The 21,485-nt window shown below is 37.4% G+C and overlaps 1 protein-coding gene across 4 annotated transcripts in view; it reads right to left on the bottom strand.

Moving 5' to 3' along the window:
- Nucleotides 1-21,485, bottom strand: part of SMOC2 (SPARC related modular calcium binding 2) — a 139,943-nt gene that overhangs the window by 41,610 nt on the left and 76,848 nt on the right. For all 4 annotated transcript variants that reach the window (XM_061378813.1, XM_061378812.1, XM_061378811.1 and 1 more), the window contains exon 8: nt 359-545. In XM_061378813.1, coding sequence (XP_061234797.1) covers nt 359-545 — 187 coding nt within the window. The remainder of the gene's footprint in view (nt 1-358; nt 546-21,485) is intronic.

Here is a 21,485-nt window from a genome sequence, read left to right as displayed (position 1 = left end):
TAACTGTGTGTTTCTGAGGTTGGACATGGTTTCTGTTATAGACCATCTTCCTTAGTTCTTCTACGTTCAAGCTAAGGAGTGTGAGGTTTCCTCTGGGCTTACTCATCTGCTCCAAGACTTGGCTTCTCAGGACACAATAAAAGTGAAAGGACTAGCGATGCAAACTGCCTGTGACATTGCAGTGAAAGTCTGTGGCCACATGACCTTAACTTCTGATGTCTCTTACATATGTATTTCACTTCATAGTGGAAGAAAACTATAATGCCCCCAGCAGTAGAAATCTACATGCTAGTTAGTACATGCACACTAAGGCATTTTCTCACTACAAATTTAGAGCTATGAATGTGTATTCACTTACCTGGTTGAAGTACCAGGGATAGGACGCCCCGTATCCACCAGCACACACCAGCAGTAGCCTGTGGAAGGATGGCACTGCACTGGTTTGTAAAGGCCGCCCTGAGCACACTCTGGAATGAACACGTTGTCTTTCTGGGGCTGTTTAGCTTCCTCCAGAGCTGACTGAAGTTCTTGATCACATGATGATGCTTTTGGAAGAGAAAGAATAAATACCAAGGAAGGTATATCAAATTGCTAGATTTATCAAACACTTTTTTTGACTTTGACTGCTTTTAAGGATTCAATGCTAAGTGGCTCACTACATTGCAAATAACAGCTACATTGGTTTATGCTGTCTACTGTCAGAAACTTTAGCTTCCTTTTCATACAGCTGCTTCATAATACAGTCCTAATAACACCTGGACATGCTCTTTCCCATACTAGATATAATCTATGGTTAACCAAATACCTTCTCTGTCACCTTAAAAAACATCCTCACCTACTCCACAGCCCCTAAACCACTAATTGTTTTCCAAGGGAACAGAAAAAAATCTAACTTCTTAGAATTCCTTACATGAGTTCATCTAGATAGTAATTTAGATATTTATATTCTTCTCTTTTCAGTTTTGGAATAACATCTTAATACAGTGAGAAAAGCCTTCCGCTTCTTTTCCAGCAGTTTTGGTAGTGGTGATGTATAATTTGTTCTAGAGACCAAAGACCCATGAGAAAATGTACTAATTTTTATATCTGCATTAACAATATGTCCCAGATCTCTTCTGGATATTAGAAAACCTTACATAACCACTCTTTCCTAGCTTTTGTGTGAAACTATGAATCAGGAGGCAAAGAGAAGAAATGCCAGGGCCTGAGAATGCCACTCATTTCACACAGAACACCAAAAAAAATCCTCTGCTGAGGAGGTTCTGATCACTGCTAGTTGGTATACATGGCACTGCAGTCATAACAAATCACTCAGTCTATTTACTCAAGCCATTATTTCTTCAGGAACCTTAAAGTCAGTCTCCTATCATGTGAAATTTATATAGTTTAATAAAAGAGCTTTTTTCTAATTCCCATATTAACCTAGTGAACAAAATTAAATATTTGAAAAACAAGAATGTTAAGCACTCTACAGACACAGATTATTGACAGAAAAATTTCAATGCACTAGAATTTCAATCAATAAAAGCTTCTACTCGGTCAAAGACTAGTGAGTGGCATACGTATTCTCTGAATCTGTCACACGTCTTTATTTTTCACTGTTAACCAACAGAAGGATAAGTTGAACCCTGATCGGATTTTGTAGTGCATCTGTAATGCATTTCAGCTTTAATCTAATCTCATTTACACTTTATCCACAGGGTTCAGAAAATGCTTTGCAAACCGTAGACAAAATCTAACAGAAAGTATTAGTTATGTCCAGAATGCTACTGCTCCTTCCTGGCTTTTTGCTAAAGCATATGACCAAAACTAGTGAGACTTCTGAAAAGGTGGCAGGAAGTTAAACACCTTCATACTTCAAATGGAAAAAAATTCCATCAATGCAATACCCTGGTATCCAAAAGAGTGTGCTTTGGTCCAATCCATTTAAAAGGTTTAAAAAACAAGCTATCACTTGCTAGCATGATTACAAGACACAGACTGAGTGCTGAGCATTCTTTTTCAGTTCTTCGGTTGATTTCTTTCTGTTCCTCTTTTGTTTCATACAGTATTTGAGCAGAACAGCTAAACTGTTTTTGCATGTTTCTGTCTTGATCTACCCGCTGACAAGCTGAGGCTGAATAGCTCTCAAAGCACCAGTGTTTAGATAATAAACTGTATGCAGCAAACCAGTGTAGTGAGGACAGAAAGAATCCTTTTAAAAAGCGAAATAGGTAATTATTTGCATGTTAAAACCTTCACAGAAATAGCCATGGTTTCACAAATTAGAAATCTGTTGCCAACACCCTCTTCAAGTAACCAAATTAAATCTTCCCCTTGCTGAATCAGGATTATGATGATTATCAAGTTACAAGGTATGACAACCCTGGAAAATACATCAGTTGGTTTAGTTGTTCACTTCTTATGTTTTGTATATAATCAAGCAAAAAGGAGCAAATGGGGTGAAGCAGCTGCAGCGAGAGAGTGGAAACCATTACTCCTCCTTAAACTCCACTGAATTCTTTTCTCTTTCATACTGGTAAATCTTGGGAACATTCCCTTAGCTACTGCGACCTTCTCTCATTTTACATCCTTGTAACTAGCAACACAATCTGGCAGATGTGCAGGTATTATTATCTCTCATAAACCCAGAGGAGCAATACATTTTCGTGCTCTCAGCTTTGTTTGGAAAACACATTGGTGTATAGAGACTACACAGTCAGGTCATCCAGACAGACAAAATGTAACAGCATGGAGGGGCTGTGGTGGAGAATTCCCAGTGCAGAAGCAAATACAGACTGTTCAGCCACTAGCATAAGCTACACCACTTAATTTTTCTTGGAAACTCTAGTTTCCACTTATTGAAACAACCAGAGAAAGACTGCATTGCTGACTCAAAACCACTGGAGTAGAGGGCCGGTGCAGGCATGTGAGATGGGGTGATTTTAGAGCAGGTGTTACAGATCTAGCTAAATTGACTTTACTCTCCTGATTGACTTGCCTAGGCAAGGTTTTCTGCGAGGTGCTGCTCAAGCTAGAAATATCTCTCTTGCACTAGGTCAGGTTGGTTCTGGTCCTTTTTCTCCTATATGTCTGGTTTGAAGCTTTAGAGGTACAGAAAAAGCAGTATTGTGGGAGAGATGTTAAAGGAGGGTTGCAAATGTAGCTTACAGCTTTAGGAGGAACAGTCAGAAGACCCATGGAATTTAACATTGCAAGTGAGATTAGAAACAGGACAGCCAGTAACAACAATCAAAGGGTGGTTTAAACATTAAAAGAAATGTTCTTACTTGCAGAAGTCTATGAAAAAACAGACCAAAAAGCCCAGGAGTCATACAAAACACCAAGGTAAAACTTCTGTACCTGGGAGGACTGTAGGGATGAAAAGTCTATCTTTGAAAAGCAGCATCAGCATTCAAGGCAAGAAAAACCCCATATATAAAAGAAACTATGGTATTTTTCAGGAAGTATCTATCTTCCTCTTGTTGGAACCTTTAATCTCTTACTCTTCTCTTAAGGATGTAAATTTGTAATAAGAGGAGGAGTTTATCATTAGTTCTAAATTAGGTGTTGGATAAAATATAGATTATTTTTGACAAATTGGAAAAAATATAAATTAGTGTAATGGACTGGTCACTGAGTCTGTCAGGTTGCTGCATGACAAATGACTGAGCTTCATTACAAACCTGCTGAACCCATTTCATCCATTTTATTCACCAAGAGTGCAGAAAAATGTATTATTTTCTTGCCCTACAGAATGGCTAACAAGCTTCAGATCAGCTCTCAGGCTTACCTGTAATATTGCTTGTTGTTCCCAGAAGCAGAGTATTAGCCTTCTTTGTAATTTCCTCTCTGAGGGAACCATTCATTGCCTTTCACACTTCTCTTTCAATTATTTACAACAGGAGTACTGGAAAGATGCAACTGTAGTTCTGTGATGACTAAGAGCTGTTATCACAGCGCTACCATACCAAAAATAATTGCCTTTGTAATGTCAAAAGAGTCATGGTCAACAAACATTCATTTGCCAGGAGAACCAGTGATAAATGTCATTAACTTAGAAAATGTCTGACAGTTTCTCCAAACAATCTGACAACTACAAAGATCTGGAAGCATAACAGATGGATGCCAGAAGTTCATAAAATTAACAGTACAGAATAAGATGTATGCCACAGTACAAGTAGGATAAATACCTTAATCATTAAAACACATCAAATTTTCTATGGAATGAGTTACTACAATAACACTCATTCTGGAAAGAGAAAAGCACAGACATTCTAGCTTCTTTTCATGGAATATGCTTATGCTGTTATTATTTCACTTAGTTCCTTCAGTTTGATCTTGCTGAAAAAAAAGTGGATGCTTTTCCAAGCATCTTAGTTCAATAAAATAATTAGATGGCTGAAAAATCCTTTCAACATAGTCTACAATGTTAGCCAGCCACACTACAACTCAGTTGGGATCCTTAATTTCATGTTGATAAACCTTCTTGCAATTCCTATACAAAACTATTTTATTCCAGGTTCGTAAGTGATTCAACACACACATTTTTCATGTAAGCAAATATACCTTTTTGCCCAGTTTTACACCAAGAGCCTTTGCACCACCCTGTGACTTACTCTGAACAAGGGCTTTCTGACTAAGTAAAACTGCCACTCACAACTGAGTTTTAAAACCTGATTAAGTATAATGTATATTGAACTTCTCATATTGCTATTCTATTTCTTCCCTTTACAGTTTAAATGGTAGTTACTAAATATACTTTTCCTGTTCTGGTTCAAGATGCCTTCATAGCCCACTAAAAACAATCAGCTAAAATGTTGCATCTTTTTGTCAATGTAAAAGATACTCCAGCTAATGACAAACTCTGTGGATAAGTTTCATGTTTCATATAAAATATTCAGCCAATTCTTGTTGCCAGTTATCCTTAAAAAAACAGTCTGGATTTCAATGAATTAAGTTATTTTACATGAACAGAAAAATACCTCAGTAGTAGCAAAGTATAACACTGTAAATGTTTATTTGTGAAAGACTCCATTTATTCATCTCTGATGGGTTACTTAGACTGTTAATTAATGTTTACATGGGGATGTCATAGAGGAGAAAAGAGGTGGCAGTTCTGGAAAAGTCATTCTGAAGAAACTACATAACTGTGCATTTGTTTGTAGCACATCTAAACCACTGATCGCTTACTGTATGATTATCACCTTGTTGGTCTTGTCACAGGAGATATTTTATCCCTTTGTTTCAGAAATTCCCAACATGTGGGATTTCGTGATTACAAACAATTTGGGAGGGTTTTTTTTGCTTGAATGTAAATCATTATATGTATGTCAAAATTTCAGTATATTATGCAGAGACAAGTTGCCAAATCTGCATAAAATTACAAAGGCATCTGTATGCTACTTTAACATTTCCTGCCACTATACAAACATTTCCCTCCAATTTCCTTAACCCTACAATGTGTACATGACAAACAGAATCCATTCCAAGAAATTTTTGTTTTGGTTGGTTCCTGCTCTCTCCTTTCCTCATTATCATAATGGGCCATGAAAGGACAATTTAGCCTGGTTTCCAGGGTAAAGGGATCTTTTATTAGGGCTTGAAGCTCAATGTTGTCTATAGAAAGCAGGTAACAAGAAACCTGTGAGCAAAAATACTCCAAAAAGTGATCCACATGCTCTAGGAGTGCAGTGTAACATTAGAGACAGTTAATATTGCAGTTGCCCCACGTTTCTGAGAAGATATAGAGACAGAATATATTTATGTCCAAATTTCAGTATGTAGGGATTGAAATTCTATGACAATTTCTGTTAATCAAATCATCTGTCCTAGTTAATAAGCCTAATTTAGGCACCTCTTTAGAACACTTCAAATACTTAATTACACAAGTTTTGTGATAGTTTATTTCACAACCATAATAATTAGGATGCATAAATAGTCATCCTGTTGTCACCCATGAAATGCTCCAATGAGTACATATCTCACAGGGAAAAGAATTTGATCCATTTGCTTAGGATGAACCCTCCTTGAAACAGTGCAATTAGCAGTCTTCAAGAAAACTGATTCCAATATGTTTATATATTTTCAACTAGTTTTCATAGTCTTCAAATTTTATTGAATGGATTTCCACTTACATTACACCAAATTGTATTTCCACATATGACCAAAATGTTCACTCTAGAAAGGCAATGGGAAGTAGGATAATCTCTGTTCAAGCTATGCTCTCCCTGAAGAGGAGCGTATGTTGACCAGATGGCAAAATGATCCATTACAACAGTGGCCCTGTTATTCCTAACCAGCAAATATGCATCTTCAAGGCATCTTCAGGTTCTTTATCTGTAGCTGACCAATTTCATCACCCAGAATCCATCTTGTCTGCTCCTGCTAGAGACACAGCCAATACAAATGGCAAAAAATGTCCTTAAATTATTTCATTCTAGTGAAGGAGAGGTGTTAACTCTGTGGCTACCTATTTTTTAAGGGTTTCCAGCTTTCATTTAGACCTTCTCTAGCATGGCAGATTCCTTCTCTGAAGTAGATGTTTTGTTATAATGTGGTTTCATATGCCAACTTCATACTTCTTATGTACATAACGTTATTTCTCCTCATCCTTCATGGCCACTGTATGGGCATCTCACACCAATGTTTCTTAAGACCTGTTCTTACAAGAATTTGCCTGCCTGCCCTCTCTTGACAGTTTCAAATAAACTCAACTCTAACAGAAATTAAGTGCAGCTCAAGGCTATAAATAAATGCAGGAATTCATGTGCTCATGTGGCTAACTTCTATAAAGACTATTCATTAACATAAAATCAAATAAAAAGTATTTATGTGGCCCAGTCTTCCCCCGGCAGAAATCCACAGAAAAATACCCACTAAATTCAATGGACAATACATCAGACCTCAGCTGGACATTTTCACATGCAAGTATGTTTGCAATTAAGGCTAACATTTGCTCATGGACCAAGTACTGATTGTAAGGAATAGGTAACATTAATAAACACTCAACCTTAGTCCCAACATCAAGATGGCAATAAAAACCTAAGACTAAATTACATTATTAATACTCATCTGGCACCACATGTTTTGATTTACATTAGGTTTAGATATGCTTCAGCATAAGGGTTCTCAAGGCCTGGAGAAAGCTGGCATCATTCCTACCCATATTTTTTCCTGTTTGTGAAAACTTGTTGGAACCAAATATTTCAGGCCCCTTGTGTGCATCTGCAGAATGCTCTCAGTGTACAGTTGATCACTATTTTGCACTTCTAAAGTTTGGGTGAATGATTGTGGCTAAACACAAAGCTCATTTCTTCAACGCAGCCCTAAAAATTAATTTATGTAGTTTACTCCACTGAAAAAGCAGGATAAATCGCACACAGATGCTCTCATTTATCTATGTAGGTTTGTACACAAAGGCATTGCAATACTCAAGGAGAACCATCTGGAAATGCACTAAGTCTATCAAAACAGAGATGTGAACCACAGAGACCACCAGCTCCCATTTAGCTTACCTGAAAAGAGCATGATCACAACCAATCTAATCTGTGTGTATACACCATGATCTTCTCAACTCTTACGCTGGGTTTAAGCAGGCAAGTAGCACTATGTCAAATCAGGGTTTCTGCAATACACTAATTCTGGTTCCATCAACAGACACAAGTTAGTGATCCCACAAGACAAATATGTCACATGAAAATAGGATGACTTGCTCTTTAACTAAAATCCAAACCCACTTGTCTACTGGAGCTTTTGAAAGAGTTTCTGGTTTAGTAAAGGTTTTGCACATACCTCTGCAATTTTTTATTTTTCTTAGAAATTGAGACACTAAGAGTACCATGAGAAAAATTGTAACCACAACACTGTAAAAGAAAATTAACCATATTGACTCAAAAGCCTGCTATTTTGGCATTGTTTGTTTGTTTGCTTGTTTGCTTGTTTGTTTATTTTTAGCCCAACTTATTGGTTAGAGATGAGGAATATTATGTAAGTATTCAAACTTACTCCTTACTTATTACTAATTTCAATTACTTAATTATTCATTTATAATCTTTTTTTTCTCCTTCACTGGGTTCTTCCACTGCCATTGTACAGATTATGAGGAGTCAAATTAGCTGCTGTTTTTAAACAAAATGTAACTCTGTATTTTGCCATTGTTATTTAGGTTGAGTAGAATAGTAGTGTGAGATCTGTCCACTCACTCATAAAGAATTTAGTCTTCCATCTACAGGCGTGACAGAATCTGGCTTTAAATGTTTAAATATTAGCATTTATTCCTGCTGTAGATAAATGACAGAGAAAAATAAAATCAGTACACATTAGACTATAAATCTGACTTATTTCAAAGATGCATTTTGCTTTAGAGCCAAAACGTATATCCTAAACATCCTGATTCAAACGTTTATCATACCATCTATGAAATGTGTGAGAGCAGTGAACCAAGAGTAGCACATTTTTGCTAAATCATTAAAAGCAGTGTGAGGAAGTGACAGCAAGCCTTTGCAAAGTGAATTGCATTAGCCAGACTTGATCCAAGGACCAAGTTTACACCCTGCCTTCTACAATGGATCTTTGAATCCAACCTTAACACAAATCAAAAGATCTTTTAAGCCAGCTGGTCAATCACATGGCAACAGTCTTCAGGAGGAGAGTGAAAAATCTTCTGAGGAAATGAGGTCCCTCATCCCCTTTTACTCAATGAGCCATGGACATTCACCTAGATTGCAATTACTCATTGCAAACTGGAGAGAAGATAGATTATCATCTCCAGGTGCTCTTGCTCAATTTTGTTAACTTGGCTACCCTAAAATGAGAGAGAATACTGTGCAGAAGACTGCCCTATCCTGCAAGGATACACCTGAAAGCAATTATTTGCCAAATGGGCTGAAAAGTTCTTGTCCCACTTAAGAGGAAATATCAGTTCCTATTATTGCTAGCTATGGCTGCCTCACCCTGCCAAAGCAGAGAGTTCCATAGCATTCAAACTGCAAAACCAACTAAACAAGAAAGCCACCGCCCAAAATTACAGCAATTGAAAATCACTGACTTTTCCCAAACACAGTGGCTTGCTGGCCAATCTGCTATAGCAATCTAAAGGCTCATTCATAAAACAAAATTGCGCAAAGCTACCATTCTTTCTTTATGAGTATATTGACCAGCAAATGTCAGTCTTCTGCCAGTGGAAAAAACTCTCATTTTTAAATAATTACTTGAAATGAAAATAAAGCTGGTTCACTTTTTCCACAGAGCTGTGAAAATGAAAGTCTTTGCCAGGTGAGCTGAGGGTAAGTATTTGTTTGAACAGCTCTACTAAAAATTACAAAACAAAATGTGCAAACTGGGGTACCTAAATTCATACTTTGGTGCTTAAATAAGCCAGCCAGCTTACAGGAATGTTTATCAACCCAGCACTTCTCCTCAGTGAAACAGGGGTTGTTTCAGAAACTGAGATACTTACATCAGTGCCTGGATATGACTTTGGATACTTGACCTTAGGCATGCAAGTAATTTTATTTTCAGAAGTGTACACTGGCATCTGTGGCTGCAGTTTGTGACATGTTCCTGCCATTGGTACACACTGCTAATGCTGTTGGCATCATTCAGTGTTTTCCAGTCTTATTAGTTCACTCCTGCCTGAGGTGGCTGCTCTCCACCTACACTTTGTTTTCTAAGCATGAACTCATTTGCAACCACCTTACAGAGAGAACCCTGACTACTGCTGCAGAAGCCAACAGGTAGGAAGACTTCCAGCTGGTTTATGGGAACATGATCCAAGTCAAAAAATACACAGATGTATTAAAAAAAATAAAAGAATACTGTTTTGCATTTATGTAGTTCTCCTCTACACGTCTCAGAGTATCTTACAAAATGGTCAATATAATACGCACCTCTGTCTAGTCCACAGCAGCCTGTATGGGTTGTACAGATTTGGCCCAGGAATACAGTGATTAAACAAGCTGTTGAAACAGAAATCCTCCTCTCCCTCAGTGTTTCAGTGAGTGTTACTTTGACAGCCATAATGCAAAAAGTTTATGCTTCCATCATTCCTACTGCCTCTTCAGTAACTGAGCAGAACAATTCCACCTCCAGGGCTCTCAGATATGTACCCTTCAAACCTACTTGATTTAAAAAATTCCAATATATAAAACTTCTATTCATGCTGAGAACATATCTGCACCCTGAAAAGTTAATTAATGACAGGTGAATCAAAAATGGCCACTTTTATATTGACTTGCTCTTCTTCATCTTGTCAAAGAGAAGCCAGGAAGCAGGTGGAAAATGAGCATGCATATTATTGCTCGTGTCTCTAATTACAAAATACATGTTGTGCAATGAAGTCTTTTAACAGAGCAAGAAGCAAATACTGTAAAGTGCTATCATTTGCTGAGTCACACTGCTCCCAGAATGTATTAACTCTTGTCCTCAGTATGAGATTCAACAAACAACGTGAACATGAAGCTTGGTCAAAAGGTAGCTGCATTGCTTTAACCCTGCACAAATCCAAGGCTCATCTTAGATTAAAAGCTGCCCAGGTCTTTCCCCGCAGTACACGTATATCCAAAATGGACTATTTATCTAGCATGTAGGAAGTCACTATTCATAACAGGAGAGGTGCAGGATTCAGATAGAAGACTGTTTATTGATTTCAGCAAAGTTTTGTATGCAATAAAAAGGATGAGCCACAGAAGAATAAAAGCCAGTAAGAATACTCTAATATTATTTCTTTCAGCTCCTACTTTTTAATGTAGTTTTATGTAGCTCTTTTTTTTTCTTTTTTTTTTCATATGACCATGGTTAAACAGCTCAGCCTGTGCTTTGGTTTCAAAAGCAATGCCAAATCCTTGGCGTGGCTTTGGAGAAACTTCAAACTTTGGAGAAAAACAAGGGCGATCTGAATTAAAAATAAAAATGCTAGTTCCACCCCACTTTCATATCTGTTTTTGAAGTTGAATAGTTCTCTGATAATGTTAAATATGGTGTGATAGTGAGACATCCCTATGCTTTTGAAGAATGGAAGACCCCTATCATATTGAAAATTCCAGGCCACAACTTCTGCTCCTGTAAACTGGATCCATTCCACTGTACACAGTAAGGATCACTAACAGAAAATTTGGTCCCTCACATACCCAGAACAGTTTTAAAGGCTTCTTTGATGATGCATAGTAGTAAAGTCAAAGATTTTTCTGAACCAGTAAAATTAGAGTTTTAAAGTGTGACAAATGATCCTTGATAATTTACAAGACATGGTTACTTTAAGTTCTCAGAAGATTATTATTTTCAAGTGTGTTTAACGTACCACATAAATGACCTGTACTAATAGAATAAGCATTACATAAGTGTTGTCCAACAACCCATTCTGTGTGAGAGCAAAAAACAGCTTTTAGAAAGTGTTATTTTTCAAAGTGTCTCCTTAGCTTGTTTCCCACAAATAGTTTCGACCCTTTCAGACCTGCTCCCATCCTGTCTCCCCACACACATATACCTCATTTATTTTGAGGCACTCTGCAACCAACAAGAGAAAATCCAAAGGACTGTTCAAATAACAGATTCTAAATATTTAACTTTTCCAGATAACAAGCATCACAGGAAACAGCAATGTTGGCATTCAGTCACCTAATAAGGAGAAGTTTTTATTATCGCTTATGTGAAGACAGTTCTGTTATTCTTTCTACATATTATACATTGTATGCTTTGTTTTCTTTTTAATTTGGGAAGATTAAAGGTTGTTTGATGGCTTGAAAATAACACAAAAGGAAGCCTGGTGCATGATGCTCCCAGGAGGTTTTGAAGCTGTCATAACTGGAGCTGTTGCTAATTAAATATGTCTATTGTTGTAAAACAAATCTCTGCCAAACCAATCAACCACTATCATAATTAATGAAGTCCACAAGGGCCTTTAATGGGACTTGTTTTCATCAATTAGGAGGAGCAAACACAGGCTAAATAAGACTGGAAAAGCCTGCGCTTTTACAAACCTGCTTTCCTTGGGTCATGCTTGTGAATAACTACAGTAGAGTCATTTAGACAAAGATAAGATGGAGTCAAGACACAGGCTCTCTCTTATACAAAAGTCATGGGCATCTTCTTTTCACTTCTGTTCTACTTACACATTTACTGCAGTCATCCAATGGCAGGTAGTTTGCAGAAAAGCAGGGAGGAATCTTTGAAGTTATGAATCAATTGCAAAGAAAAAGAGTGAAAATCTAATGCCATCATTTACATTAATGTAACAAAGAAACCAACAAACAAAAAGCAGGAAGTCTAGATGCAAAACTGAAACTGAGAGAAAGGGTTTAAATTGTGCCTCTTCACTTGGAGAAATTCAACTATTTCAACTGGCCAAAACAAAATCTTTTTCTTCACTTCCACCTCCTATACCATAAGAGTCTGTAAAGCTCTTTACTGTATTCAATAGTCCTATACTAGAAGCTGTATAAACCCTCTCTCTGCTGAAACTTTTGCTTTAGCTTGCACTGATTTGTCCAGACTGCAGCAGCCCTCCCAGAAGCAGAGCCAGGGTTAGAGCCCAGGAGTTCCTGGCTGCCTGCCCTGAATGTAAGCAATGAAACCATGCTGTCTCCTTGCACTAGCTGACGTCAGATGCTTTTGCATACAGTACTTTGTAGATTGCTTAAGTCTCCCCAGTGACATCCTGAGGAAGTAAGACTGGCACACAGTATAGGCCAAGACTCTGAGCATTGGTCATTCGGATGAACAATGTTGATGTTACGACACTTACACTGAGTTTTATTTAAAAAATACAATTAACTTCACAAAAAAACTCACAGCCTTGACTATGGAAACTTTCTTACTTACTGGATTAATGATGAAAATATACTCCACTAGCTTTAGGATCAAACACCTAGTTGCTCCTGCAGTTTGGTACCCTCCTGTATCCTTCCGTATGGGTACCACAGCTGGAAAAGGTATCCCTGAAATGGTCTCTCTATGTAGAAATGCTTAAACCATCAGCATTTGAGACTGAAGGCAAAGATCAAGAAACATGCAATGAAGTCACTATTGACAGAAGGGAAAGCAGACTGCAAAGAAAGGACTCAGAACAGGGAATTCTGTGTGTGCCACCAACTGTGAGGATTGATTATGTTATAGATAAGAGAGATTATGATAAAATTACATAAGGCTCCAACAAAGCAGGTATGCAAAAAAAAAAAAAAAACAAAACTTAAAGATAGTATTCTCACCCACTAACCTACTTACTCAATTATACAGGTGACAAAAAGATCTGAAGCCAGTCATTTTTTCTCTAGCCTTTCTGTAGACGGGGGATGCTCCATATAAAAGTCATACAGGCTCATTTTGACAAGCATATTGAAAAGGTAACTGCACCATGACATCCCTGAGGCTAGCATATGGTTAATTGTGTGAGAATACATTCCTAGACATGCATGAAAGTATGAATGAATATTCAATGCTTCTGAATATGAATATGTTTCAATGTGTAAAACTCATCTCATCTGGAGAAAATGAAATTTTACAGACAGTTAATAAAGAAATAATATTTTGTTCACTCTTTCAGCTGGCAATTCAAGTCGAGCAGCTGAGCCCTTGTGTTGAGGGCACATCCATTAAAGTCAAGAGGAATTCCAGCTATGCAATAGCAGCAGGATTGGGGTGGACAGTCCTATTATCACTGATCCGGCAGACTGATATACCACATTCTAAATGTTAAAGAGTGTTCAGTGTGTTTCCAAGAGAGACAACACCACCATCATCAATCCTGTACCACTAATGTCCCCATTTAGAGGAAAATTTAAATACTAAAAAAAACCCCCTCCAGGTCTGATTCTATTCTCTCTTCATAAGGCTTCCTGTGGCATTACTCTTCTAATTGCAGTGGAGTCACTTCTGTTTACACTGCTTTGACTAATACGAGGCTTCATGCTTGCTGAAACTAAACCATCTCCTCCTACAGTCATTTGCTATTATTGTATGAGACTGTTTAGTTAAAGGGATGAACTACAGGATGTGTGACTACATTAAAAGTCAGTTTCATACTTGGGATGTTGGTAGGGAAAGGAGCAGAAGTGACCTTTCAAACCACTGACATTTATATTGATATTTTTGGCTTTGCTGATTCCCTGTTGTATCAACTCAAAGGAACTAAAGATCTTGTCCCAGAAATGATCTTAGATTGCTTTTTAAACATGATTAGGCTCTACATGACATTAAAACTGTAGGCCCCTTAAGCTAGACAGGATATAGCCTTTATTGAGCTAAACAGGAGATCAATAAGAATAAGGAATCTCTCATTACCTTCAGGCAGTAAGGGCTATTGAGATATGGCTTTAGGTACATGGGAGTTTGAGGAAAATCAGAGAAGAAATATCCAAGACCAGAAGTTACTTACACTTCTGGTTGGTGGGACACTCAATCATTCCTACAATTTTAACCAGAACAGATCATAAAATCCTGAACTATTTTCTGTTGCCCTGATCTAACTGGGTGCACTGGAAAACACTTCAAGGGCATTACAGGTCACCAAAATTTGAGGGATTTATGCATTTATAATGCATTCTAGTCAAACAAAAACTGTATCCAATAAGTCATTCAAATAGGGGACAATAAGTCTTTTCATTTTGCTACATTGTCTTTACTCACTGAAGAACAACAAAAGTGTTAAATTTGAATAATAGTACAATCTCACTGGAAAACAATGGGAACAGGTAACCTCACTGTTTAAGTGGCAATAATACAGATTTTTTCATACCTGGTTATGATAATGGGGGTGGTTGAAAAATTTTGTCGTGACGGTCTCCAGTGGAAAATCGGGTCTTTAAATGAAAAGATGTTTTTCACTTAGAGTGTTTATTTTTGATAAATATGTGATTTTTAATGATAACAAAATGAAACCCAGAACGAGTTGTTTCTTTGTGTTGAGCTTCCCAGAGAACCAAAAAATCGAAGATGCCTAAAAGTTTCCTGAGGTATCTCGGAGTTTTTAAAATGGGGAGACCACTGTATCCTGCATGTATAGTCAGGCTAAGGACCCTGGCCCATGAAAAAGGAGAAACTAATGAAGTTTTGAAATTACAACTGCCACAAAGCAGTACAATGACCAAACAAGATTCTGAGTTTTGAGACAAAACTGTTCAGCTTTTTGAAGGGTTTTTGTTTATTTGAATTTTCATTTTGAAGATACAATTATTTTTAGCTGAAAATGCAGGTCTTCTCAAAAAAAGTTCTTTTAAGAAGTCATTCTTTCCATAGAAGGCTGCATTTTCAACTACTTTGGTATATTAAGTTTTGCCTTCTCTTTTCTCTTGTGTTTTGTAATGTACCAAGAGAATTTAAGATCTGAAATTTAATTTACAGCCTTAATCTTATTTAAATATAGTTTTATTTGTGGTTGAATGCAGATACTTGGCCTGCTGTTCTTAAACTGAAACAGGTATTAAAAATAGCTTAATGAAAAACAGTGGTCTGTCTCTTCAACCACTTCTTCTCCAGTAACATAGAAATCTAGTGCATTATGGCAACAATAGTTAATGTTTTTTCTAGGCAGTGTAGACTGCAGGGAAAACAGTGTCTAGCATTCATCTAGGCAGAACGTGATGGACAGAGTGGAGTAAAGCAGAAAACAAGCCAATAATAATACAATACTTGGGGTATATACAGCATCTTGCAGATGAAAAGATCTCAGAGAGGTTTTATATATTTTAGAAATGTAATTTGACTAGAACAGGTTCCCTTGTGCCAATTATGACCCTTCGTGTGGCTTTTCATGGAAAGGAGGCTCTAATCTGGTCCCAAGACACTGTACTGCATCAAGGGCAGGCTAGGGGAAAGGATCCCTGGATGACACTATTGACCTGGGACCTTAACAGTCCATAAAAACAAATGCTGCATTAGCTGCATTGCAGACATACAGCCAACACTAAGTTTTGGGGAGAATTCCACTCCTCCCACAAAAGTCCCTGTAGAAGTTAAATTTCTCTTGCTTTTGTACCAAATGGATAATGTTAGCAGTATTGATGAAGCCTCAGAAAGTTCCTGCATCACATGGCAATTTTTTCAAGAATTAAGGAAAAGTCAAAAATTGGCTTTTGGAAAACAAATAAGCAATGCATGAACTGTAGCATGAGCTGTCAATCTTTTCAGGAAGTTTGTTCAGAGATACATGGTTTGGCAAATAAGAAAGTTGGAAGTCAGATGTGATAAATCATCTCATTAAAAATCCCTCCAAATTTAAACCATTGTGATTGCCCATAACCTGATCTACCCAGGAACATATAGAAATTAATTCAGACTGTCAGAAATGTACGTTCAGGAAACTGAGTCAAAACTGACTTCCAGCCACCAGAACTGATTCATGTTACGTGCTACCAGTCCTTCCATGGTCCATACTTCCATCAACAGCAGAGGTTTTTTTTTTTGTGTAGAATGTGGCCAGATCAAGCAACAGAATTCCATACTTCACATGATACTAACAGGGGAGTATTTTGCCATAACTGGTTTTGGCTTTTTAAAAAAATTTCTTAGTTATTGGAAAGGTGGAAAGTTGGTCATTTGACTTATCCCCATGGAAGAAAGAGACAATTACGTTCCTCAGAACAGCCTAGTCTGTCTTATCTAACCGGAACAATCTTGCCAGAACAGCTCACTGAATGACTTTGATTAAAATTAAGAGCAAGATTTGAAATTATCATTTTCTTAACATTAGCATTTTTGCATCTGTGTTCATTGCCTTTAGGTTTGTTAACTGTGAGCATGGAGGGAACAGGGAAGGGAAGGCATTTTTTGCATGAATGTGGATATTTTCTCCTAACTATCAGATCACTGGGATGATGATGATGGAGGGCCTTGCAGTTCTTCCTGTCGACCCTGCTGGACTTCTAATTTAGAAGACCTGCTATATATTTGGAAGATCTTCTATATATCACCCAGGAATCATAGTATAGCCACAGCCAGATTCAGACTATCCTGACTGAAAGATTTATCTATTTCCCATAAAGATTATGTTTTCAGATATGATCCAGTCCAGTAGTTTCTGTGCATTAATGTTACTTACATGAGTTTTTTTGCATTTATTATTGAAATATAGACTGGTAGCCTGACATCCCTCTTGGGATTTATAAAACTTATTGATGCTTTTATGATTATATAATCTGATGTCTGGTAAACTGTGGAAACCTACTGGTAGATGGGGGAGTGCATGTCTAAAAGCTGAAGGAGAAATTCAAGCAGGACTATTATGTCACTTACTCACTGCAGAAAGTAATGTGATATAATTAAAAATGGTCAGGAAAGATTACTATCTTTTGGCATCAAATTTTAACATACACAATAAAAGAGAATTATCAACCTTGTATAAAACAGATATTTTCTTTTTTTTTTTTTCTCCTCCTTTTTCCTTTTCTTTTTTTTTTCTTTTTTATTTGTCCCACAGTGAGGGTCCAATAAAACCCTGGAACATCCTGAGCATAAAGAACGTCAACTGGATGTAAAACAGAACTCTTTTTTTAATGGCTTAGGATGGGAGGATCTTCCTCTGTAGAGGGAGGAAAAACACTGGAAATGTCAGTGCTTGATCTTTATAAAGGTTTTGGACCAATATGTAAAATTAAAATGAAGATAAATGATAATGCTTGTGAAAAGGATTATTAAAAATAGGACAGTAATAAACATGATCCAGCAGCTTGCAAACTAAGAATGTATCATAATAAACTAGCACTGTGAGGAGGTCTGGAAAGTTTTATCTTCTTGGAAGAGGCTGAAAGATCTGAAAGAAAACTGTAATTTTCCTTTACCAATTTAGGACAGACAAAGCAAGGCAAGTAAATTAAGGCGAAGGCAAGGCAAAAGGACCAAAGGCTATAAAGAGTAATTTTCTTCACAGGTGAAGAGGGTGAAGAGTACTGTTCCCTCTGCATAATAGCTCAGTCAAGACTACTATGTCATTAAAAAATGCTACTGAAAAGTAAGACAAAGTTCTGCATTACAAACTAAGTCAACCATTTACTAATTGGCCCTAATTGTGTGAACAATCAGTACTTTCAAAAAAAACCAGTTTTTCAGCTGTCAAGGAGTATCTTGAAACCAGTGTTCTAAAAGAATACTACACTGAAACTCTTGATTCTTGACAAAAAAAAAGAAAAAAAAATCCAAAAACAAACCCCAAACCAACAAAAAATGGAAGAGAGCTACCTCCTACTCTTCAAAACATTTAAAGTAAAACAGTAGGGGATATAACAAGATATGACAGCGCCTCACACATCTCCCTCCCCCAGAGTTTCTTAACAATACTGTTCTTATAGTAAAATACAAATCACAAATTATAGTTCACGCCAAATAGTTCACTCTTTCAAGAACTCTAAAGGGAATATTTTAGTGAGTTAGCAACCAGAGCTAACCTAAAGAGTCTGAGAAGCCACAAGACTGTTGGCCTGGAAGCTTCCAGTCCTCCTCTCTGTCAGTTTTTCTGTACTTAACTTCCTCAACAATGCTTTTTTCTTTATCTTTCACACCCAGCTTTCTGACTAATATTCTACCAGCTGATGTCTTCCATCACCCACAGATTTTACAAGGCCCAAAAGCCAGATCTATGGCATCACAAAACATTCAGATTTTAACTGTAAATGTCACCAAAAAATGCTAGTACCTTTTCTTGTGAACTGACTTCCAGATGAACCCAAGCTATAAAATTCACAGTAATAATATCTATATTTTAACTTGTCTTGAATCTGGCAGAGACTAACTGCCCATCTGTAATGGACTGAGCTCCTACTGACAGAATGCATGTATAGATTTAATAACCAGTTCGTAGGTTTGAAGACTTATTTAAAATCAATAGCTCTGCCTTCTACCTACTTTCATGGTTTGAATTCAAGTTCTTAGGGTCAGTTCAGTGCCATTTTTGGTACTCTGGACTATCATCAATCCTGCATACCAGAACATCACTGATTACCAGTAGGCTGTCATAACTCTGGCCCATGCACTTATCAGATACCCTAAGCCATATGAAGGCATGAGATGCCTATATTTTAGCAACTTATTTCCATGCTTTTGTTTTCTCCAGCTGCAGCTAATGGCTGTATTTACAACACAAGTTCAGGCCCTTATTTTTTTCTTGCTAGCTCAGACACTTTCAACTGCATGTAATTTATCTGCAGTCAATATTAAAAGCAACATCTGGCAAATGCAACCATTTATGAGAATAAATACAAAGTCACTGAGCTGTTACTCATTTTCCTGTCTATAAGTTTCTCATTTTGCCATGCTTAGAAAGGAACAGCTATTAGAATTTATGTGATTGGGCAAACACACCAACTCTTACATTTATTTCCTCTGGGAAAACAAAACAAAAAAAAACAAACAAACAAAAAATCTTTTTTTCTTTCATGCAGGCTTTTTTAACTTCAGAGCTGAGTTTTGCCAGGATAGGCATAGCAGGAGGATGTTAGCCAGGTTCAGTCTGGAATTAACATGAGCTTTGGAGTATGGAACAGGTTTTGTATTGGTTCTTTGTAAGAAGGTGACTTTCAGGGAACCATCAGCACACAGGGATCCGAGGATCTCACCGAACAATTGCCTCTGAGAAAGAAAACAAAGCTAACAAAACAGAAACCTCACTGACAACCAACATAGTTTTCATGTGAGAAAAACTCACATGTACAAATGTTTTAAAGCAGTCAGATGACAAGGCGATAAAAACTGTATTAAAATCTTAGAATGTCACTCTGTCATATTAGTCGGTCTCACTGGCGGACTTTGCCAACAGAGTCAGTCTATATGGGCAGATGAATGCAAGCAGCTATTTCATACAGATACAGACAGGTAACTGCTAGTTACATTATTACCTTAATTTCACTATTTTAGTCTATTAAGAATGTATTCACAGTGGATATTATGCTCGTTTCATTTGCATTTGCAGGCAGTCTGTACTACATTACAGTATGCACACTTAAGTGTTCTCCCAGATGGGGTTTTGAGAATGAAACTCCTGTTAGATTGAGCCCTCTGGGGCTAATTGATAAAATCTTGTAACAGTTTTAAACCCCTGAAACTGATGATCTGTACTAAAACGGCAGCAATAAACCACTGCTCTGTTGTGTCAGAAAATTAAATAAAAAGCTACATGTTCCTTTCATGTGTGCACAGCCAAAGCAAAAAAATGACACTGAAGATGATCCTCCATTACCAGAATTGGCTGAAGTCTGGGCACTCTCAGAGTCACTAAAGCCATAGCTTAAGGAGACAACGAATTGATTCAGGATTCTTTGTCATAATCACATGATCAGCTGCTTTCGGCATGGATGGGTTAAGCGTTTTGACAATTTGTCCATGCCTCAGCAGCCTTTATGCCAGAAAGTCTTCCTCTGGGCTGACCCTGTTATTTGCTGGATCATGTATAGCTTGTCCTCCAGCACCTGCTTAAAGCATAAAGCTGGCACAGAGCACAAAGCTGGCACAAAGCACTACATCACGTGCCTGTGCTTGATCCAGATGAAATGTGAACTATTGCGTGAACTAGTAGCATGTAGTCAGAGTATGAATGGCTGTTCAAACACTGTCTGGGAGTTCTGCCATTGACTACAAGGGGCCCTAAGTTTCTACCCACTCATTTCATGTGTTTAGAATTTAACACACGAATCAAAGTCAAGTATCTGTACTGCCATGTTGTGCTCTCCACTCACATGAAAGTTACACCTAGCCCTGAAGCCACAATAACTGGCAACTACTGTGTACATAGTCTAAGATACCCAGTTTCTTCAAGGAAAAAAACCTTCTGTCTTCTGGTCATTGTAAAATAGACAAGCTTTAAAAGAATACTACCTGGACTTTCAACTGATGCTGGGTGGGATAAAGTTTGTCTATCTACAGGATAGATACCTTCACATCAGCTAGAGATCCAAACTAGTCACTGCACTCAGTGAGGTCTAGCTATCTAGTTAGCTGGCCAAGTGCAGGTGTTGACTTTACGATGAGGTGGGCTGCTCTCTTAGGCTCCACTTGACCTCACCTCCACAAACTACAGCACAAGTTTAGATACCAAGTCCACACACAGGCAGCAGTGTGTTGGCTGCTATAATGTCTTAATCTGAAGCCATATAGTCCCATGCTGAGTGTTTTCAATGCACTTTTCTGTGTTTGACAGCTATTGCTGTAATTCTATTGCTGTCAATAGGATGTGGCAAACCCACAATATTTTCTGTGAAATTGAAGAAGAAATTAGGAATGTGGGCTTAAAAAAGAACCTGAAGGAAACAAAAAAAACAATCAACAAACAAACAAAATACCTGCAAAGGCACCCAAGAACATGTATAAAACAATCTCAGCAAACACTGTTATTTTAGCAACCAGATGCATATTTTTTTTCCTAACTCTGAAAAGAAAAAGTCTTTTAAAAATTCTGAAAGTCATCTTCAACATACAAAAAGAGATAAAATGGAGATCACAAAATCATAGAATCATAGAAGAGTTAGGGTTGGAAAGGCCCTTAAGATCATCTAGTTCCAACCCCAATGCCATGGACAGGGACTCCT

The sequence above is a fragment of the Neopsephotus bourkii genome, unplaced genomic scaffold (assembly GCF_033783945.1).
Source record: "Neopsephotus bourkii isolate Nb327-2 ecotype Australia unplaced genomic scaffold, CSIRO-AGI_Nbou_v1 NB_1767, whole genome shotgun sequence".
Classification (NCBI taxonomy): Eukaryota; Metazoa; Chordata; class Aves; order Psittaciformes; family Psittacidae; genus Neopsephotus; species Neopsephotus bourkii.
This window is presented reverse-complemented; position numbering and strand designations above follow the sequence as displayed.